This window comes from Vigna unguiculata, chromosome 3, assembly GCF_004118075.2.
Source record: "Vigna unguiculata cultivar IT97K-499-35 chromosome 3, ASM411807v1, whole genome shotgun sequence".
NCBI lineage: Eukaryota > Viridiplantae > Streptophyta > Magnoliopsida > Fabales > Fabaceae > Vigna > Vigna unguiculata.
This window is the reverse complement of record NC_040281.1, coordinates 11,919,981-11,944,156: the sequence shown is the minus strand read 5'-3', so window position 1 is coordinate 11,944,156 and position 24,176 is coordinate 11,919,981. Positions and strand designations below refer to the sequence as shown.

General features: G+C 27.8%; 2 protein-coding genes across 6 annotated transcripts; both read left to right on the top strand.

The window, feature by feature from the left end:
* Nucleotides 1-1,685: 1,685 nt before the first annotated feature.
* Nucleotides 1,686-11,985, top strand: LOC114177349 (MADS-box protein JOINTLESS-like). Of its 5 annotated transcripts, none has more exons than XR_003603127.1 (9): nt 1,686-1,783; nt 2,202-2,387; nt 3,041-3,116; nt 7,699-7,760; nt 7,844-7,943; nt 8,184-8,225; nt 11,074-11,112; nt 11,219-11,296; nt 11,698-11,915. XR_003603127.1 is itself a non-coding variant. In XM_028062648.1 (9 exons), exons 2-9 carry the CDS (start codon nt 2,206-2,208, stop codon nt 11,705-11,707), a joined length of 615 nt encoding a protein of 204 aa, XP_027918449.1. In that variant the 5' UTR covers nt 1,686-1,783; nt 2,202-2,205; the 3' UTR covers nt 11,708-11,985. The 5 variants fall into 5 exon arrangements, 4 of the variants coding, with proteins under 4 accessions (XP_027918449.1, XP_027918452.1, XP_027918450.1 ...); XM_028062648.1 differs by having other exon boundaries at nt 11,193-11,296; nt 11,698-11,985; XM_028062651.1 differs by having other exon boundaries at nt 1,695-1,783; nt 2,196-2,387; nt 11,193-11,296; nt 11,698-11,985.
* Nucleotides 11,986-13,355: 1,370 nt separating this feature from the next.
* LOC114179598 (guanosine nucleotide diphosphate dissociation inhibitor At5g09550) lies at nt 13,356-19,538 on the top strand. The gene is made up of 13 exons (XM_028066004.1): nt 13,356-13,566; nt 16,004-16,066; nt 16,146-16,229; nt 16,575-16,682; nt 16,815-16,987; nt 17,117-17,228; nt 17,480-17,560; nt 17,636-17,698; nt 18,113-18,214; nt 18,359-18,483; nt 18,643-18,853; nt 19,041-19,115; nt 19,338-19,538. Exons 1-13 carry the CDS (start codon nt 13,480-13,482, stop codon nt 19,389-19,391), a joined length of 1,338 nt encoding a protein of 445 aa, XP_027921805.1. The 5' UTR covers nt 13,356-13,479; the 3' UTR covers nt 19,392-19,538.
* Nucleotides 19,539-24,176: the final 4,638 nt, after the last annotated feature.

Below are 24,176 nucleotides of genomic sequence, written 5' to 3'. Positions count from 1 at the left end.
TTTTTTAAAATATTATTATATATGGGACAGACTCAACGATCCGGACAAGCACGATGACCCGAATAAGCCTAACAACCCGGACCTGCCCAATGACTCGACAAGCAGGACGACCCGAACGAGCTCAATGACTTGAACGAGCTCAACAATCCAGATGGGTCCAACGACCCGAACATGCCCGACAATCTGGCCGGGCGCGACAATCCGGTTAGGCCCAATGATCCGGATGGACCAAACGACCCGAACCTGCATGACAGCACAGACGGGCCCGATGATCCGGACGGACCCGACGATTCAAACTGGTTCAATGATTTGGACGAGCCAAACGATATATGTAAATTAAATATTTGAATATTTATACAGTTATGTTCAAACGATATATGTAAATTAAATATTTTTTATGTCTCATATTTGAATATTTATACTACTGTTTTTATATTTTTATTTATTATTTATTCTTTTTGCACGATAATTTTTAACTCTTAATTTAAGTATTCAATAGGATAAATTGTTCGTGAGAATGAGAGTAAAGAAACATTTAAAATATTTTTAAATTTGAATATTTGTTTTCTTTTTGCAATATTTTAAAATTATTTTTAAATTTTATCAACTTTGTTCCATTAACATTTGCAAATTTAATTAAAGTTTTGGTTTTAATAAAATTGAAATTTATTTGATACTCTAATTTGAAATGTTTATAATTATAATTCTAAATATTTGATATTGAAAAAAAATGTAAATACATTATTTTGATATTGAATTTGATAATATTATGTTTCCTTTGTAAGACTATTTTATACTTTCATAATTAAAAATTAATTACTTGATATTAAAATGGTAAGAAAAATAAGTATGAGTATAGACACAAGTAGAAGAGTATACCATTATCCCATGGAGATTAGGGTGAAAAAAAATTCATACCCATTGAGTTTGGAAATAATGATGTGGATGATTTTTTTTTATCAGTATGTGATAGTGAAATCTGTCCCATCTCCTTAACATCCCTACTTCCCTACTTCTTAATAATAATTTTCTTCAAGGATCTTTAATAGAAGATTGTGATAATAAAATCTATAATTAATTTGTAAATTAGATACATACTTTATCAATATTTTAGCTATTTATTATCATTGATTTTAAATTAATTTAAATTAGAAACTAATTTAAACCCTTAATAACCAAAATCTTGATAACTAATATTAAAAGGTATTTTCTATTTTTTTTATTCATGATAGATACTATTTTAAATATTTAATATATAAAATAGTGACTAACTTGTTCAATAAATTGACTAATTATTTTGAATTATAAAATGAATTGCTATTTAATAATTTTAGTGTATGATATATCTAAATTATATGTTAAATTAGTTTTTTAGCATAGATAATAATTGAATGTATTTTGACGCTTACTTTTGTATATATAACAATATTTTTGCACCCTAATAATTTATACGAGTAGCTGACACCTGTTCTATGATTCTTCTTTCCTTTTTTAAGTTACTTTGTTTTAACGAGGGTATCCTTCAAAAGAGGTTTATTGGTTGTTGCATGATTGTGAAAACGTCATTTTCTTTATTTTAATAATAATGGAAAAAAAAAGGAAACATAAATTTAATAGTTTGCAGTACAGGAACAGCAACTTGACCATAAAAGGCATAAGTGTATTGTCCCACACCCACATCAAATTGTATCCTATGTATCCACTTATCTTTCTAACTGTTACCAACTTCTCACTTCTCTATTATTCCCAATACCCATTTCAGCAACTCAAACCAACCATTTTTGTAAGTTCCTCTTTCAACTTTTTCCTCTTCCAACTGCTTTTTCTTCAAGTTTTCCATTTTCTGCTCCTTCCTCTAAGATTCTTCTTCCACAGATTGCTATTTCAAGAACCTGGTTTGTTACCTTTTTTCTTTTTTTCTTAATCACTCTCTCTCTCTCTCTCTCTCTCTCTACCTCCCACTTTCCATATATGATATCCAAAACATTGTTTTTTTCTTTTAAGTAAAGCAAATTAAATTCCTGGGTAAGTGCAGTTTAAGGTTTAAATAAATGGTCGAGTGGTCTCTATTTGTTTGTGTTCACATGATTTCATCTGGATCCATTTTATGTTAAATCCGTTGGATTTTTTTGTTGTGGAGAAAGTGTTTTCTTTTTCCCTCTTAGATGTAATGGTTTTGGATGATTGTTGTTGAGTGATAGGGAGATGACTAGAAAGAGGATACAGATCAAGAAAATCGACAACATCAGTTCGAGGCAAGTGACTTTCTCAAAGAGAAGAAAAGGGCTTTTCAAGAAGGCTCAGGAGTTGTCAACCCTTTGTGATGCAGACATAGCTCTCATAGTCTTTTCTGCAACTAGCAAGCTTTTTGATTATGCCAGTTCAAGGTATTCTATTTCTACTATTTGCAGCATCAATGTCTTCCTTTTCATTTTGCATTTTCTCATCTATTAATTCATCTCCTTTTTGTTTCCTTAGTATCGTTAATTCCTTCTTTCATATGGGTTCAAATGCAAAGAGAAAATATTTGTATTATAACATCTGTTTCACGGGCTCAGGAGATCAGAAAAGAGTAATGAATTTTCTCACTCTTCGAGAGCAGTGTCTTTAATGAATTTTTGAATATTTATACTCTCTTTTTGCATATTTTTCTGCAACTTAGTTTTCTGAAACCAGTTAATTAGGAGCATTAGGTGTGTAAACTTCCCTATAAAGGACTTTATGCTGCAGAAGTTGGGACCACATTCTGCAGAAAAGCACTCGCAGCTATTGCGTTCGGAATTTGCTTGCACTGTACATATTTGCTGAAAAGTCTAAAGAGTAGTTTTATTCGAAATATTTGAAATGTGTTTTGATTTCATGGTCATCTCTTCTGAAATACAAGTTACTCGAACTAGTTCATGGTGATGTGAAAAATTCGTATCTGTATAAACTCTACCAGAGCTTTGAAATGATATGAAGTTCTTAATTTTATGAGCATCATTAACTCAAAGGAAAAAAAGGAAATTGAAATGTAAACCTAATGTTGTGTTTTTTTCAGTATGCAGCAAGTAATTGAAAGGCGCGATCGTCATTCAGCAATGCATAGATTGGATCGTCCCTCTATGGAGCTTCAGGTTAGCTTTATTATAACATCAACTCACTATTGTAGTTGCTTGCAATGATGTTGATATATATATATATATATATATATATATATATATATATATATATATATATATCCTGAATTTGTTTATTAACTTGGAAGAGAAAAGCACATAAAAAAAGAAGAGTACACAAAGATAAAAATATGGGACCAGACCAAGACCTCTTCTAGTAAAACTAACCAAAATGAAAAGAAGACGAAGATCAATTCTATTTCAAGATAAGTTATAACCTATGAAACTAGGTAAATTTCACTACCATCTTGATAAATGATTATTCCTTTCACAGTGCATATGTGTTCAATAAGTAGAATTTACTTGCTGAAAATAAGTAAATTATTTGCTAAACAAATCCCCTCTTATCTCTTCTCTGGAGTATATGGTTGCTGATATAGGTCATCTATGAAAGAGTTCTTGCATGCTTGAATAGACTTCACATCATAATCTCACCTTGAACTGAAGTTTCTCATGTGCAATTAGTGAGTGAAAGATATTTCATGTTTCTATATATACCAATATTGTAATTTTACCTTTAAGTTTTGAGTTTTCTCATGTAATTATACGTTGGCTAAAGTCCTTTTCCTTGATTCATAATATCTCCTTTTTCTATATGCTCCTGGAAAGTTCAGAACTCTATGTAGGGACCTACATTTCTTTAAGTACAAATATCACCACTTTTAAGAGCGAACCAGCATAATGTCACTGGATTTTTTTATGTCTAGAGAAAGTGTCTACATATATATCTTTCTCAAAAAAAGAAGAAGCTATGAAGTGTCTTTAATTTGCTTCATGTACTCGTACCCAGTATCAATAACTCTTTGAACACTTTCTTGATACACCCATGAAACATTTAAACCTATGCTACTTCAATATATTTATTTCATTCGTGTACTTGATATCAATAATTTTAGATACTACCAGTATGCACTTTTGAAGCGATTCTTGCCATTAAAAAATTAATATTCAAGAAAAATATGCGTGGTATAAAAACATTGTTTCTCCATATCCAAAGCTGAAAATTGCTATAACTTTATTTCAGCAATATTTAATGTGTTTTTATTGATTATATGTTGTATGATTTTTTTATACATTTTTAAATTCACATAATATCTAATAAAATGTGTATCTGTTGTATGAAAAGGTTGATCTTAGACTCCGTCATAAGTAAGATTGAAGAGAGACAAAAAAACAAATGAATAAAAGAGTTGAGAAAAAGAAATAAATATAGCATGTAGTACTATGAAATAAATGAGAGGAGAGGTAGAAAGAAAAAATTGAGTGCAATAAAAATAAATGCAGAGTGTATGCATGATAACTCCTCTTCCTAAACTGTTGTTTTTGAAAGGGTTCCTCACTTACAATTATTTTCGGTGATTAGCACAATTTGACAAACCATAAATATTACAAACAAGTATTGCTTTGTTGTTGGAACTATATCTTCACCCGTTTTTCCTTTTTTGAACCTAATAAGTTAATACAAATGTAATTCAAAATTTTATTTCAAGAAGTCGAGTAATTTGGATTGTTTCTCGGTTGATTGTGCCAAAAAAAAGAGAGTAATAGAAATACCACAAACTTGTGTTTCAGCATGTTGATTATAATCACCATGTATCAGGGTACTTGTAATCAATTTTCTCTTGAAGGGGACAAAACTTGTCATCTCAAATATTTTCATTTGTATGTCATATCAAGTAAAATTTACACAGCATGCATTGTGTGTGATTTATCAATCGATCATCCATGACCGAACTTCAGAGATTTGGTGTGTCACTTTGAAAGTTTTCAGTTTTGTGGCGTGGTTATTCTAGCTCTTATATGCATGGACAATGCTTAATGGAACGTGCTTTTTATTCTTTTCATTATTCTTGAGGAACACTGTTCTTGACGTGTTGGACGAGTCAAAAAGACATTAAATTAGGGTTTTGATCTTGGTATGCTTCCACATGCTATTCTGCGCACGTCTGATGATGACAACATTATGGGGAATGTGTTTGATTATGACATTAAGGATAATGTATAAACAGCACAGTTATAATGTTGCTTCTCTGACATCGCTATTGTCATCAAATCGGGGATTCATCCCAATTGTAACATGGAAGCACGTTTGTAGGGTGCCTGTTCCTCGTCATAATTTTAGTTTCCATTATTGGACACCTAATGTTGATTAAAGATGAAATTAATAAGTCGGATAAACCTTATTTTTCGAAGTACTTATGAAAATAGGTTAAACTTACACTTACTTTCTATATAGTATTACAATCTATGCTAGTGAAAAATTATATCAATGTCCTGATAGAAAAATCTGGCCCTATAAGTCAGACTTATTACCTATTTGGCTATACTTTTGACGACAATGGATCTCTCTGTCATGTCAGAAGCAACAAATGGTAGCTTCTGCGTTGTTTCCTTATTTTGACGTGAAAATGTCCAAAAACACGTCTTAGACAAGCATGCAAAAACATACTTGCTTATTTGTAGCTCCTTTCTATTATGACATCTTGTGTATTACTGACAATTGCTTCAATCTTGTTATTATGTGAAAATTCTAACACCTTTTCTAGACTTAATTCCTTCTTTTTTGCTGTGAAACATTACATAATATAGGACAACTATTTAACCATGCATATTCATTTAAAACAATATATATAAACATTATTACTGGTATATGTTTTTTCATAGCTCATAGCATAGCCATAATATATACATTTTTTAACTTCCTATGTTTAACCCCATTATTAATTCATTAGCAACATACATTACAAAATTCTCATATTTAATAGAATTTTTTTTGCAAATTTCTTATAAAATTTTGTAAGAAAAAACCTTATTCTCTTTTGGTTTTTCTAAAAATTTTAATAAACACATAATTTTTCATGAATAATTATTTTTTAGAAAACTATAAAATTTTAAAATACTATCTGCAAAATTTGCTTTGAAAAATGTTTCGTATAAAATTTATTGTGAAAAGTGTTTTGTGTTTTAAAAAAAATTGATAATAATTTTTTTTAAATTATTATTTATAACAAAATTTGTAAGTATCATCTAAGAATAAGTTTGCAAAAGAAAATTGAAAGAAATGTGTGATTTCTTAATAGTGATATCATTTTAAAAGTGTTGGCAAACTTCCTAGGTTTTGTCGATCTATCCTTTACTTGTCTTCAAATTTTACAACTTTATGTTCGTTGAAAACTTTATCCTCAGATCATATAATTTAATCTTCTTGGCATAACTTTACAATTTTGTAGACATTTTAAAGCAACTATGAGATCCTCTCCATTACAGTAGTCTATGTTCAAATATTGACATACATTTGACTAAATTTGAATTTGCAATCATAAATTGTCTACTTTTGGATAACTCAAGAATAACTTGTATACTATGTAAAAAATAAAGTACTAATTATTCTTGCAATTGAGGTTAAGGTAAATGAATGATGGCTATCAGTATAAAAGCTAAATTATTTAATAAAAAACTATACTAATTTGTTATACTTTAGTTTTGGAAAACTGAATTCTTATCAAATAAGACTGGTTGAACTAAATTGGATTATGACTCATTAGATTGGAAAATATATCACTGGTAATAATTCAAATAATTCAAACAATTATACTAGTTCAATTAGTTTAATTTACTAAAATCATAACCCATTCTATATAATAAACTATTATATACCTCAATTCTTTCAACCCACTTTTGAAGTGAAGTTCAAAATTTACAATAGTTTAATTTAATTCATTCATTTAGTTGAAACTAAATTATCATCAGTAATGATGAAACAAATAAAAGTATATCATCCCTCAGTGAAGGTACATAAATTATCTTGGCAGCCTAATGGTAGAAAACTAAAGATTTTATAGAAAGAACAAAGAATTTAACACTTAAATGACTCACTCCAAAAATATAAAAATTGGAGCTGAAAAAAGAAAAATAAATTAACTGACAAAAATAGAGTGATTATGTTTAAAAATGACAAGTTTAACTCTAATTACTTTATGTAAACATATAATTTTTGGAGTCATGAACCTATCAAATTCCCCAAAATTGTCATAAGCCTACCAAAATTTCATTTCACCTTCCAAAAACCAAGGTAATTAAATATTCTATTCATCTTGCAAGTCTATACTCAAGCATGTTTCAACTACAATCAGGACCAATTTTTACTTACGAAAGGGGATATTAATGACAAATTTACCATGGTGATTAAATCATGCAAAATATTTATTATCTTTAAATCACGTAAGTGAATTAGTTGATAAAAACATACATGCATGTATGTTCTATTGAAACTTCTGCTGATAAAAGTTTCATACTAACATTTTGTCCCTTGTTTGGTAAGCTTTAACATTAGAGGGAGAAATATACTTGTGAATTTTCTGGTGGTTGCATGAATGTGTTTCTTTTCGGACTTGACAGGTAGATTAATTGAGTTGTGTAAGGAAAACTGCAAATTGATCTAATGATCTCGTGTCTGCAAGAAAAAAAGAAAAGTATAACTGTCTCTGACATTATTTGCATGATAACAAAAGTTGAAGATTACTTTTAAATTTATGCACAGATTGAGAGTGACTCCAACGACATCCTGCGCAAGAAAGTAGAAGATAAGAATCATGAATTGAGGTACATATGCATGCAATGTTTCATATGTTGCATATATAAACATACTACTATATCACAGACATTTTTTTCCATCTTTAACACAGGCATTTGAATGGTGAGGATCTGCAAGGATTGACACTGCAAGAACTACAGAAAATTGAGGAACATCTTAAAAGAGGTTTGACCAATGTTTCAAAAGTAAAGGTTTGTGCCCTATGATCAATGATGCTCACAGTTCAGTATTTTAGCCTTGTTGCCTTTTTGCAGTAGGAAAAATGAAAATATTAGTTACTAGTGTAGTGTGTAGTACTTCATTTCTCACAAGGGATTAAAATCCATAACTAGAACCTATATGCTTGCAATGTTGCAACCTTCTTTTGATTAGTTATGACTTTGGGGAAACGTATGAATGCTTCTGACATATTGGATACTATTGTATTTTAGGATGAAAAAGTTATGCAAGAGATCAACAACCTTAAAAGAAAGGTAAAATATAAACAAAATCTCTGATTCATTTCAAATGTCATATACTTTGTCGTTATTATTATTATTATCATAATGTTTATATCTAATTAACATATTAAATGAGTGGAATGTACATGCTGCATGCATAACGGTATTCAGGAAAATCCTTTAGACCAGGTTCTTCTGCTCTAAACATTAGGGGGCTCTCAGTGAAGTGAGTCAAAGATTTTTGCATTAAGGGCGAAACCTTTCTTTTGTCTTTCTTATTTAACAGCTTTTTGACTGTGTTTTTTGCTCTTCAATGTGTCAAAATTGGTAATACAGTTTGATCACTGTATTTTAAGTTAAATTTTTGGTTCTTTAAACAGTGGGATATATTTATAGATGTGTTTATGAAAGCTTAAAAATCCTATATCAGTTTTTAGTTATTTTTTACCAGAATATCTTTTGTACTGTTTCAATTACAGCTTTTTTAACTTGATCTCAGGGAGAATAATTTAGATTAGTCTTGATCAAAGTATTTTTAATTTGTTAGTTATAACCTAAGTAATTTCATCTTCACCTTAAAGATTGAAACATCTTGAACTTAGCCTTGCTTGGTGTATATTTAACTCAGTTTCAATGTAATTTCAACTTAGTAAGAAATTTGTAGTTCAACTTATTAGTTCAGAATATATTTCCATCAACTTCAACTAAAATGTCTTCAGTTTGAACTTCAATTTTTAAAGCATATAATTGGAAAACCAATTTTAGGTTATATGTTATTATATAAACTGTATTTGTTTTAATCAAGCCTTATTAAATATCCAAATTGGTTATGAATAATAGATGGTAAATGATAGAAAAATAGAATGAAGTAGAAATAGATATTCCCAATAGGTGTAGCTGAAGTTCTGCAAATTTTTTAACCCTTGACAAATCATTGTATAATCAAGGAGACATGATGTAATAGGATTTGACTTTTCTATTGGGATGTACATTAGCAGATAAATTGTCAATATAATTATTGCCGGAAAAAAGTAATGATTAAAAAAATGATAAAATTAAATACACATAAATTTGAGTATTTTTAGAGGAAATCTTATTAAATTTTTTATCTATTGAGTATTTAATTTTTTTATATCTTTTCAATTAAATATCTACAAATTGTTGTTTTTGTTAATTGGATTATATGATTTTCATCTTGTTTCGCTATTTTTACCTGTGTCCATGATTAATAAAAAATGATGTTGTCCTTAATATTGAGTATTTTTTACTGTTGTCATTAAAGATGTCTTATATAATGAAGTTGTTATGTCTTTTTTATGACTTTCATTTAAGTCAAAGACTCTTCCGTCACCTCTATTGATGAGAAGGTTTTCACTATTTCGATAAAAATATAAAGAAAAAAATTACTTGTCATTTTACTTTAGCCATTATACTATTTTATATTAACTACAAAATCTCAAATCTTTTAAAAGTATATATAAGTAAAATTATGTGATAAAATAACTACAATGTCATCCTAATTCATAGAAAAATTAAACCCAAAACTAAACTAAAAAATGTAAAAAATTGTGAGCATTCAATAAATAACAAAATTTAATAAAAAATTAATTAAAAATATTTAAAATTTTCATATCAAACTTAGTTAAATAAAAAGAAATAAAAAAACAAAAATATAAGTGTAATTGTTTATAAATATTTGATGTACGAAATACATTTTTATTATATATATCTATAACTATATATAAAGGGGATTCCCTCTTTTGTGTCCACATTTCATAATTCCAACTTTACCCTTTATAATTTAATTATTTATTAAATTTTTAAAAATTAACGGTTACTTTTACAAGTTTTTATAAAATTATTTACTTATCTCCTTTTTCTTTTTTTCTCTTACTATTCATCAACAGTTATTTTTCTCTTATTTTCTCCGTACATTTTATTTTATTTTTTATAAATATACTTTTATTTTGTTATTTTGTTTATTAAATTAATAACATTACAATATCATCAATTATTAATATAATTCAAAAAATGCGTACACACAGGCGCGATAGCGCCTGTGTTTACACTAGTATTTATATAAAGAAAGATAAAGTTGTCAACTGTGGATGGCAAAATGTCAGTACTCTTACGTTGTGTCTGTCTCCCAACATATGTGCACAGATCATATCATATCAAATGCGTCAAACTGATGTTAGGGAACACTTATATTCCTTTCAACTTATTTTTCTATTTAAAAAGCAAAATGCATTTATCTAAATTGTTCATTAAATAAATAGGGCAACAAAACAATTTTTACTTCGATAAAGCATCTTCATCAAAAGAATTAGAATTTATTTAATGGATGTCACTCTGTTAGCAAAACATGATGTCTGAAAGTCCTAACTTTTTTTCTGCAGAAGACTATCCAAGAAAGGATAACATTTCGAATTAAATATTAATCTCATAGTCAATAAAGAAAACGAAGCTCAGATTGGTGAATTGATTTTAAATATTTGGAATGAAATATAAATAAATAAAAAATTTGTGCATCCAAACATATTCAAATAATTTGCTTTAGAAAGCAAACACATGCATGACTCTTTCTCTGAACAATTTGTGCATCCTTTCTGCTAGGTTACAATTAGGTTTCTTTATTGTACACCTCTAGAGTGATTATCATCCATATTCAAAACATTAAGATAAATTGAAGTAGAAGAAGTAAACAAATCCTTTATAGATTAGTATCAATAATCTAACTAAAGTGGCTCTCAAAATTTGTCTGAGAGATAGTACCCAAATGAATGAACTTTTACTTTTTGTATTTAATTTGATGAAAGAAGATAAAAGCTGCATTCTTTGCAACTCTCGGCTACAATGTTTGATTATGTTCCTCATACAGGGTGCGGAACTAATGCAGGAAAACCAAAGATTGAAACAGGTGATTTAAGCTTTTCAAAAACTTGTGTGTTTTTTGATATTTTTTACACACAATCTCTCAAGAATGCATGTAAAATTTAGGTGCCAAGCCTTATCCATTTACACAGGCAATCATCGGAATCCATTATTAGCAATTCATCTAATCTTCCTGAAGATGGTTGTAGTGACACATCTCTCAAGTTGGGGTTAGTTACTTTTTCTATACATTATGATTAAGCTTACGAGTGAAAATGATTTTTTTGACTACTAAATTTTAACAATTTTTTCTTACAACATTAAATATTATATTCTAAGAGGATTTCTATATTTTCTTTTTCTCATTCTGAATATTCAAGAACCACTTAGAAGATGACATCTCATGTTATAAGAGAAAATTGTCAAAATATCATTGTTATTTATAATAATGTACTTGTTTTACGTAAATAACTTCTTTATGTATTAATTCTATAATGAAGTTAGGGTAGGGATATGAAATTAGGCTTAACTACTTGTTTTATGTAGATGAGTATTAACTATTTTTCTTTATATTTTCTAAAAGTATCGGTGAGAAAATTATTTAATTAGAGTCTATCTTTGTGGATTTCAGGTTACCTTAAATAATCAACAAAATTGTAGAATGTTAGAAGTGACAGGGTTCACTTCCTTTGTGTGTCTCACTGAAAACCAATTGAATGCAGTGTTTATCTAAAGTAAATTTAAGGGATGCATTGTACTTAACTCATCTTCTGTATACTCATGAGTTAGTGGTCGATGCTTCGATCATGTCTATAGTTTATATCACCATAAAAGTTAATTTGATTCTTACATCTATGTTTCTCTTTTTGGTGTTTTTTTTTTTTATTGAAAGCTAAATAAAGATAGAAGAGGTTATTCATTCTTTTCTGTCCTCCACATCCTTTAACCAAATACTATGTGTCGATTTGTCATTACCATTTTGATATTTGAAAAGTAAATTTATTATAAACATTACGATATTATTTGTTGTAATTAGCATACCTAGTTTTAATATTATAATACATTATACTAACAAATACTTATGTTGGAATGCAAATTTATATATTGAATATTAATGTTACCAATATAAATTCATTATATATATTTAGCCACTAAAACTTTTGAATCAAAAAAATTTAGTAGTTAATCTTTGAAACCAATTTAAACTTTAATTTACAGACAAATTATAATTCTTTATTTATAACAAAAATTATTTTAGATACTAATAATTTTTAATTTTTATTAAATTGGTATCCAAATTAATCATTATAGTGATTAATTATTTTTTTTATTTTTAAAATTGATTGTTATTTAATGATTTTGTGTGTTAAAGAGAGTTTAGAAAGAAAAAAAAATCCTTATGGAATATAAAACTTAAATTTCAAGTGAATCAAAACTTATTATAAAAGTAAACAAAAATCTGTTGAATATTTTGAGCCAACATATCAAGTTTGAGTTTTTCTCTTTATATTTTGAAACTTAAATTTTTTACAGTCTTTCTTTTTTACACCTCTAACACTTCCCATATACTACATCAAATTATAACGATAAAGATCATTTTCATTAGAAAAAAAAATTAAGTAAACATTTCTTAACATAAAGCCTAATCAAACACACACTAAATTAATCTGTTGAAGTTTGCATTGTGAAAGTTTATCTATAAGAAACTAAGATTAGAAACACAAGCGACCTGAATTTCCGTTGCTCCTGCATTAAATTTCGTTATTATTTTGAGTGCACGATAAAAGTAAAAAGTTTAAAGTTGATTTTATATGCTTTTTTTTTTTATAAACGAAATTTTATCCAATAGACTTTAAAATTTATTTATTAACAAAAATATTTATCGATAATATATTGTGAGTAAATTAATGTGTTTTATAATGCTTATATAACTTAAAAGTTAAGGTTAAAAACTATATATTTATATATACTTTTCTACATAAACTCCCTTTTAATATATAAGAGCTTTTCAGCTGAATAATATCCCTCCACTATTAAAACTTTTTTCAAGGAAAAAAATATTAAAATTTAGTGACATTCATTATCCAACATGAAACTAAATATAAAAGATGTGCAGATTATTGGGTTTTAAATAAATAAAAATAATAAAATGGTTTGATAACAGAAAACACGTGTGTGCATAGCATTATGAGAAGAGTTATTTTGGGGAGCGTTAGTCTCGTTACCTTGTGCTAAAGACGTGTTCTGCTTCAAATCTCTTTCACACACACAAAAACGTAAACACTTAATACGCAAATCCCTTGTTCCTCTCATTTCCTCCTTCATCAAATTCAAAACCTCGTTTTCGTTTCCTGTTCTGTCAGCATTTCAGTTTCAATTTCAATTTCTCTGAAACTCAATCAATCAACATACTATGGATGAAGAGTACGATGTAATTGTGTTGGGCACAGGTCTCAAGGAATGCATCCTCAGTGGTCTTCTCTCTGTTGATGGCCTCAAGGTTCTTTTCTCAATTTCTTTCTACCTTTTTCTTTCGTTCTTCTTATGTTCATGTTTCGTTGTAAAACACAACAATGCTGCCACATCGATCATTCTTTCAGTTTTTCTTTTCAATTCTTGTTATTTCTTGAGATGCAAGCACTTCTAAATGGTTCTTGAAAAATTCTTTCAAGAAACAATAAATTAGGTAAAGCTAATCAAATTGCAATATGTGTATATCAAATATGAGATGATGTATTTTCTGTAATTTCTAACATGAAAAATCTTAAAGAAAAAGGACTTTGCTCAAAATGAGAATTTGGTTTATGACACAGTTTGGTGACAGTATTTATCTGTGCAAGTTACAATTATTTATGTACTATTTTTTAAAATGGACTCTGCATCATTTATATAATATATATATATATATATATATATATATATATATTTTACTTTTCTTTTTTAATACATGAGATCCTAAAGCCAGTGGTAGCCTCAATGGAAAAGTGATGTAAGAAAAAGGAAAAATTATAAATGAAATTTAAAAATGATGGTCAAATTTCCCTCTCTAAAAAAACAGTGCAATGGCCTATGTAGTCTTGTCTTTTCAAAGTGTCATATTTGAAGTACAAACATGAATTAAAGACAAGCTTGACCTAGGCCTGTCTAGGGGGAAAAACAGTGGCTAGGTTAATTATAAATTGAATATCTGAAATTAGTTTAGTTACTTGATATAAAACTTTATTTAATGTTTTTCTGCTTTTTGGTTTTTAACTGAAAATTTAACCTATTTAATTTATTTAATAATTTTAGCTTGTCTATGCTTAATAACATGTTTGGTACATTCTATATTTCCAATTTCAATTTTTTTATACAAAATAGATTCTTTATAAAGTAAGTTGGATGTTTGAGGCATCTGCTCAAATTTAATAAAGAAAACTTTGTTTTTCTATGAAAAATAAGTTGTTTTGAGGGATTTTAAAAATTGTGATTTATAATTACTTTTCAATAGTTTTTTGTTTTCTTGTTTCGGGACGTGTACCCACTTGCAATTTTATATAACTCAACTAGGTCTAAGTACACTTCTTTGAGTTGGATTTTGTTTAATGCACTTAAATAGAAAGACAATGATACTTTCACATACATTCTTTTTATCCATTTTTAATTTACTATTTTAATTATTATTAGATTATCACATTACATCATTAAAGAAAATTAAAATAAATAATTTAATGGTAATTAAATTAATGGATTAAAAATTGGATAAAAAAATAGAATTAGATTGTGTAACATGTTAAATGAATTTCAAATTTCATTCAAGTCAATCCAACTACATAATTAATATAATAATAAAAGAATGCCATTTGTTTGATATTTTAGGCTTAATTATCTTTTTAGTCATATTATTATTAGTATTTTTTTTATTTGATCTATTTATTGATAATGGATATAATCAAGTCCTTAAATTTTAAAATTGAAATAATGTATCAAATTGATATTTTTTTTCAATTTAACAATTTAAACCTTAAATATATTGAAATTGATGTTATTAGTTTTATACTGTCATCATCCATTGGTAATAAATTGCATTATGTATAAATTAAAACCATTAACATAGGTTTGTTAAAAAGTGACGGATTTAATCGAACCTTTTTTTATTAATATTTAGAATAAATTGAATAAAATGAGTAAAAAAAAAGAGATTAGAATGTCATAAATTTTAACAAAAGTATTTTTATATTTTATGACATTATTTTATATATATATATATATATATATATATATATATATATATATATATATATATATATAAAGTAATTTTAGCCTTATAATTATGAAAAGAAAAGAGAGAAAATTTAGAGGTATTATTTTTTAAAATTACTCAATCTAATGATTCGCGCTTTTGATTCGATTGGAATGTTAAATAAATAAAATAAAGATGAAATAGACCCGACTCAATTAAATTTAATTAACTTAAAACAAAATTTAGATTAAACACGATCCTACCTAGACGGTCCTCCAAATTTCAAGCATAAAACATTTTCTTATGCGAAAGTTGGTATTTTTATTACATTTAAGAAAATTATTTATTTTATTTTTTTAAACTTACTGAAAAAGTAACATCTATTGTTATAATAGATTACAGAATAATAAGCTACACATATATTGATCATATAATATAATTTTCACCTGTTCCAAATCCAAACTTAATGTGTTAAGTCATAGGCTAATATCATAATTTCATCTATTTTGCTTGACCTAGCAGGTGACAACAGAGTGGAAGCATTTTATATTTTGGGTATTTTTCGTATATATAAGAAAAGAGTATTTTTAAGTGTGACCAAGCATAGGCTATGTCTCCATTTGAAAATAATTATGATTATATGGAAGCATTAAGAAAGTTGATAAATAATTATGAATTTTGAAAATTATAAATGATTTGAGTATGGTTGAATCAGGTGTTGCACATGGATAGAAATGACTACTATGGAGGGGCTTCTACATCTCTCAATCTTACACAGGTAAACATACTTGTTTCATTAGTAATACAATTATCTCTTTTTTCATTTTTCACACTAAAATCCACTTTCTGCTGTTTAGCTATGGAAACGATTTAGGTCAGATGACAAGCCACCAGAGGACTTAGGCTCCAGCAGAGAATACAATGTTGATATGATACCTAAGGTAATGCTCTCATATTTATATATATATTACATTTTGCAGTTGAAAGTTGAAAAACATTGATGCATCTTGTTAGTATATATCTATACATTGTGGATTCCTACTCTTTTAAAATCTACCTTCTAATTTTGTTAGGACAATATTATGTGTTCATATTTCTTGGTTCTTGGAAGTGTTAGGCAATGTAGATCAAATTTTTCTGGTGGTTTCCTTTTGAGCATATATTAATGTGGAAAAGCAAAGCAAGTTGCTTTGAGTTCTCTCCCATGCATGAAATGGATCATATATAGTTATCATTTCTATTTATTTCTGAAACGAAAACCAACTTTTCATCTGTTGTTTTTGTAGTTTATGATGGCGAATGGAGCTTTAGTCCGTGTTCTCATTCACACAAATGTCACAAAGTACTTGAACTTCAAAGCCGTGGATGGAAGCTTTGTGTATAACAAGGGAAAGGTAGTCAACATATTTATTTTCGTTTTGTGTACTTCACAAGTTCTATGTTTGTTACTATATTGCAAGCTTCACATTTCACCAAACATTTTGACAAAAATCTTACGACTGAATTTCTGAATTTGTTTATTCTAGATATACAAAGTCCCCGCAACAGATGTTGAAGCACTGAAATCACCTTTAATGGGACTGTTTGAGAAGCGTCGTGCTCGGAAGTTCTTCATTTATGTCCAAGATTATGACCAGAATGATCCCAAATCTCACGAAGGACTAGATTTGAATCAAACTACAGCAAGACAGCTGATATCGTATGCATTTGATTCTTTTATTTTCCTCTGTATAACTTGGGTTTTCATCCCTTAAAATCCTGCTTCAATCACACGTAAAACATGAATAAATCTACCTTACTACATGTTTCATGGTTTCTCCAAATGTAGGAAATATGGATTGGAAGATGATACAATTGACTTCATAGGTCATGCCTTGGCACTTCATCGTGATGACAGCTACTTGGATGAGCCAGCCAAGGATTTTGTGGAGAGAGTTAAGGTATTGACTTCATAAATTTCGCTAGGGTATTTATAGAACTAAAAGCCAATTACTGATAACCAGAAATGGAATTAGTATGTATATGTAGTTGAAATTACTAATTGGGATCACGAGATTCCACAGGCTTCCTATTTTTCTCCTTCATGGAAAATTTGTGTCGTGCATTTTAAGTTCATTACATTGATGTTTTGCAGGCATGGAGTCAGTTCTTAAAGTTTATGAGCATGTAATACGTTGTTTTCTCTGTACAGATTTATGCAGAGTCCCTAGCACGCTTTCAAGGAGGTTCACCTTACATATATCCACTATATGGACTGGGAGAGTTGCCTCAGGTTCTCCATATTTATTTCCATTTTATTCTAGGTAAACTTCAGGAACTAAACTTTGGTTTCTTTGATTTCCTTAAGGCATTTGCACGTCTAAGTGCTGTGTACGGTGGAACTTACATGCTGAACAAACCAGAATGCAAGGTAAGTTACAGGAGAACCAATTGCTCTGTAATTACTTGTGAAATTTTTATCAAGAGAATTTATTTTAACTTTGAAGTTTATCTTGTCTGATACAGTTTAAAGAAGTCAATTTTTTTCTTACTAGTCATTCTGTTCCCTTTCGCTTTTTGTAAATTGGTCATTACTTTGCTTTGTGTTGCTCAACTCCTGAAGCCTGATAAATAGAAGAATCCACCACATACAGAGCAAAATGCTATTCAGTACTCATCAAATATGGGTTAAGGAAACAAAAGTAGAAAGTATTTAATCACAAACATTATATTAAAAGAGAAAAATCAATTAGACTTACTAAATGCACCTTAACCAATATATGCAAAGGTACTCTCAAGTTCCTTGTTGTACATTTCTCCTTGCCTTTAATCTTGTGGTACACAGGTAGAATTTGACGAAAATGGGAAAGCCATAGGTGTGACTTCAGAAGGAGAAACAGCCAAATGCAAGAAAGTTGTGTGTGATCCATCATATCTATCTGATAAGGTTAGATTTCTATGATAACAAGAAGTGTGAGGTATGTTTAGTTACCGGACATGGTTTACATGAATGTCCGAAGTCTGAAAACATGAATTGCAGCAAAGTGTGATCTCCTCCACTCCATCTGACACTATTTAATTCATTCAACAGGTTCAAAAGGTTGGAAGGGTTTCACGTGCAATATGTATTATGAGCCATCCTATTCCAGAAACCCATGACTCTCACTCAGCACAAGTCATTCTGCCACAGAAGCAGCTTGGTCGCAAGTCAGATATGTAGGTTTGCTTTGATCAACTTCGATGCTTTCATATCTTACTAAATATGCATGAAAAGAACAAACTATAAGAAAAAACACAAGGGAACAGCTTTTTTCCAGAGAGGAGTTCACAAATCCTACTTTATTGGCTGTTTTCTGATGTTCATCGTTATTGCAGGTATCTGTTCTGCTGCTCTTATGCTCATAATGTAGCACCCAAAGGAAAATTTATTGCTTTTGTTACAACAGAAGCAGAGACTGAGCACCCTGAGGTGGAATTGAAGCCTGGTATTGATCTTCTTGGACCTGTAGATGAGATATTCTATGACATGTATGACAGGTTTGAACCCTGCAATGACCATGAGGCTGATGGTTGTTTCATCTCTACTGTAAGTATTGAGTACAATCTCATGTTCTGTAAATTTACAATTAGAATCCTAAGGTTTTCCCTGTTGTCCTTCATGATGATATGAAATCTTATTGCACTTCCTTTTCGGTATGTAAGATGGAATTTCTTTCCTTGTAATTTTTATTATCAAAAAACAATTGCAATAATCTGAAATTAAATCCTTGCAGAGCTATGATCCTACCACACACTTTGAAACCACAGTTAAAGACGTGGTCGGGATGTACAGCAAAATCACTGGAAAGGTTTGTATTTTTTCACTTTAAATGCAATTCACATTACATATCTCATTGAGAACAAGAATTAAAAAAGAACTGGTATTATAAACTAGGCCAAGAAATTGATAAATGGTATCTCCAAATGTAATGTTGCATAAATAAAATATCATATTCAAGGGGAAAAGGTAATAAAGTCTGGATTTTGTTTTTTCTTTTCCTGATCGGTATCAATTTTGTCTTTTGTTTCAGGTTCTTGATCTTTCTGTGGACTTGAGTGCCGCAAGTGCTGCAACTGAAGATTGAGATTGCTTGAAGCTATATAAACATGCCCAAGTTTTGAAAGAGAAGCTTTATTCTATTTTTTTATTTCAAATTTATCTTTTAGATGATTCTTGTTCGTTTTCTGGATGGAATTTGTATGACCCATCTATTACAGCATTCTTTAATTCAGACGAGCTGTTTATTAGTCAATATAATTCTTTAAGATCCTTTTCCTTCCATAGTTAATTCCATTTCTCAGCATATTTGCTAAAAAATATATGAATGCAAGAAAACTAGGGACATTTAAACCATATAAATTTTATACACCATGCTCATTTAAAAAATTCGTAGATTATTCATTCGTCTATTTATTCATTTCAAATTGATGGCAAGACCCTTATTAACATAATGCTTTTGCACAAAGAAAAATAATTGCGCAATATATAATGTGATGATTATAACATTGGCAAAATCAGCACCTATAGTTTTCAATCAGGTCACAAGTTCGTTATGTTGCTTCACCTTGCATACAACTTGCCAGCATTACTTGAAACACATTGAAAAGAAAAAGTAGAGCGACACCACCCAGCATTCATGATGATTACAAACAGTAGCGAACCTTAGTGTGGACAGAGGGTGTCATGGCCTTCCCAATTTTTTCTTATATTTATATATTTTCATATATACTTTTTAAAAATTTAATATTTCAATATATATTATATATTTATATTCTAATAAACTTTTATATATTTATATTTATAGATGAGGAATAATTTTTTTTTTCACATTTATTTTTCAATTTTATTTTTTAAATATTTTTAAATAAACAAATTATTTTATTAATATTATTTTTTAAGGGATTATTTATTTAATTTAATATTTTTTTGTTTAATTATTTTTCAAACTTAAACATTATTAATGAAAACTAATTATAATAAAATAAAAATTATTTTATATTTCATTTTATAATTATAATGATAACAATAATTATAATTTTATTATTTTTTATTATCATATAAAAAGTGAATATAATTTTTTATTAATTTATATAAAAATTTTGGAATTACTTTTTTGGTTCCTCTTTTCGTTCAAAAATAATAAGTTGGTCCTCAAATTTTTTTTAGTCTTAATTTTATCTCGATTTTGGAAAAAATGATGCAATTTTTGTCATTTTTTCATTAAATTGTTTGAATTGGACCAATGTTTTTTCATCAACATCGAAGTTGTGAATAAGGATGATTTGTTTTGTTTGTGTAATTGACATAGTCCTAGTATAAATTTTGGTAAAAAATTTTTGTTCCGCTTTAAAAAATTTAACGAAAAATATCAAATTGCATCAATTTTTAAAAAATCAAAACCAATTTGAGACTAAAAAATATTAGACGGCCAACTTGATTTTTTAGACGATCAACTTGATATTTTTAGACGAAAAAAAAAACTAAAAGAGTAATTCAACCAAAATTTGGATACCCCCAGCATATTGACCGAAGATCCTGTTCATCAAGGCACTAACCTTACTAATTTTGAGAATGCTTAGTAGCTAATTTTTTTATTTCACCCCACCACTGTGTTTAATCTGGTCTATAACATGAAACATGTTGCAGTGGCCCAAATAGAAGGAAGGCACCCAAGAAATCTCAAATCTACATATAAGAAAACACAGAGTACTAAATGATGAGAAAATCAATACAATAACTATTAGAATTAATTGACGAATTAATTCTATTATATGACTCTTTGAAAATATTACGATTGGCTTAAAAAATAAAGATAAAATAAAGCTCAATCAAACTTCATGGGCGTCATTTTATAAAAAAAGATTAATATTTTGTTTCTGGTCATGAGGTTCTCTCACAATAAATCATAAAAAAAAGTGTGTAAAAGTAGAAATAAATACAAAGAGATAAATTGGAAAAAGAGGTTGAATAAGAGAAATTGAAGAATGTATTCTCCTTTAATCTCTCATGAATCAAGTTAATATCCTATTATGATTTATGGACATGAATGTGTTTCAAAATTGGCTAATCATGAAGAATTTTTGACTAATAATTTTGAGGAAGTACAATAATAAATTCAAAATTTATAATTTTTAAGTTGTATTTTGATGAGAATTTCATTTTAACTAATTTGTTTTTAATTTTATCTTTTTGATTCATTAAATATTCTCATATTTTAGAATGTTTTATTGTATAATTGTTTTCATGTATATAATTTTGAAATTATTTTAATATTTTACTTTTTTATCCAATAAGAACCGCCCTGCATTATTTTTCTCTTGCAAGTTTCTTATTTTAGTAACAAATATATTTTTATTAAGTCATATTTTTAATTGATTAAGTATTACTCAATCAATTTTACATATTCTCAAATTTTATATTAATTATATTTTTTTACTAACAAAAGGTTTAATAATATTTCACTTACAGCAAATGTATAAAATTTAATTATTTAATTTAATCAATTATATTGTTAGTGTGTAACTTCCTTGTAGGTTCATTACTAAGTTAATAAATAAAGCAATAACAAGAAAGAGGTGGAGGAGGTAAAAGAGTGAAGGTGGAATTAGAGTAGATACCACAAAAGTAAAATATTGTTTTGTTACAAAAATGTATGGTGGTGCAACTTGCCGTGGTAACCGGGAAGTCACCACACTAATAACCAATAACTTTTTTTAATTGCAATATTATAGTACATATCATTTATTATCAGACTTAATTACAAGAAAAAGACGTGCGTGATTTTTTTTTCTTTATATTTTTCATAGAATTTAAATAATAAAAAGATTTGAGTTATATTAATTATATTAATAAAAAAATTTATAATTTATTTTCTATATTATTATTAAAATTTTAAATTTTGTTATAAATATATTTTAATTGATGGTGTATATAGTATAAGAAATAATTTTAATAGAAATTGGAAAATAAAAGTTATATATTTTTATTTTATTTAAAGAGATAATCACTCGTTTAATTTAAAAATATATTATTTTTTAAGTATCTGCAAAATGATAATTGCATAATAAATGCTTTAGAAAATTCTAATTATTTTTTATATTCCAGTATTTTATTTAATAAACTATTATCTGTATTGTTTGCTTATATGATAATAGTATATGTAATTTGTTCACACTAAAACAACTAAAAAGTTTTCAAAATATCCAAGCTATAAACAAAATGCAAATATATATGTATAAGGCCCAGTAAAAGAGGGAGAAAATTGTCCAATGACAAAAATTCATGTATAATTTGATATATGAAAGAGAAATATAAAACAAAATGTTTTAAAGCAAATTACACACACACACACACATATATATATATATATATATATATATATATATATATATATATATATATATATATATATATATATATATATATATAATCTTCAAGATTCAAACGTTCTACATTTATTATATATTAAATTAAATTATTATAAACAAAATTTATACATTTAATTGTAATTTTTACCTTTTTGTGGTGCTGGAAAATTTTGAGACCGAATTTCACTTATGAATTGTTTGGATTTTTTTTATTTTTTCTTTATCCTATAATACTAGCTAGTATTAATATTTTCATTTTGATTAATTATATTAAAGGAATTTCATGTGAATATATATATATATATATATATATATATATATATATATTTTGTTAACGTTGAATTTGTATAAATACGTCATGTGACTTTTTAAGATCATGAACACTAATTCTTTAACTAACGTCAACTTTTAAGATCGATAATACCTAACATTAGGATTATTATATTAAATTTTAAATTTATTTATTTATATTTATATTTATATTAAAGTAATTTAATATCGATTTAATCTACACTAATGTATTTTTATTTTAAAATTTATTTAATTTAACGTTGACTTTACTAATGCAAATGACAATAGATTAAAAAAATTCTCGTATAATACTTTCAATATTTAATACGTATAAATTTAAACAATAGAAAAGATATACAACGTATGTAATGTGGATAGAAGAAATTAGTATGAAGAAAAGAGACGAGGAGAAGAAGAGAATAATATGAATGAAGAAAATAAGAAAAAAAAATGTAGATGAATGTGTGTGGATGAAAAAGATGAGTGTGGATGAGGAGTGAATATAAATGAAAGATATGAGTGTGAGAATATTTATGAATGGAAACGAAGAAGATAAGTGTGATGAAATTTATATAGAAAGTGAGGAAAAAAATAATGGGTGAGAAGATTTGTCATCTTTAAATCGAGACCATTAGATTAAAAATGAACTTTTGTTCTCTTTTCCTCCTTTATTATGCTCTGCCATCACTAGCTTTGCCTTTCCCACAAAATCAAACTTAACGACGTGTTTCCTCTTCCAACACTTGAAATCATCTACCTTAACCCAAGGTCAAATCTTCTTCTCATGTGAACCATTTTCCTTGAAACATACCTGTTATTCTCAACTTTGATGTTGCTACCTATTGAGAACTTCCAACTACCTCCTATTGATGTTGATCTGGTATAAAACCCTTAATATACTTCTTTTTTATCACATGATTGTTTTTCCCCTTTACTCAGAAAACCACCTTGCCTGACTAAACTTCCAAGCTCTACCTCATCTTAACCTCCCACTAGAGAATTGTCATCCTTATATACTTAATGGTCTTTAGCCTTTTTAGCATTAACCTCAAACTTTCAACAACTTTCCACCTCAGAACTCAAACATTGTCGACTTATAGAACCCAGTTGATTTCTCAAACATTACTACAAGAACATGCATCGATATCTTCTCTTATTCTAACCTATGAACTCAACTCCTCTTGTAAAACTTATGGTATAGGATCTCAGAA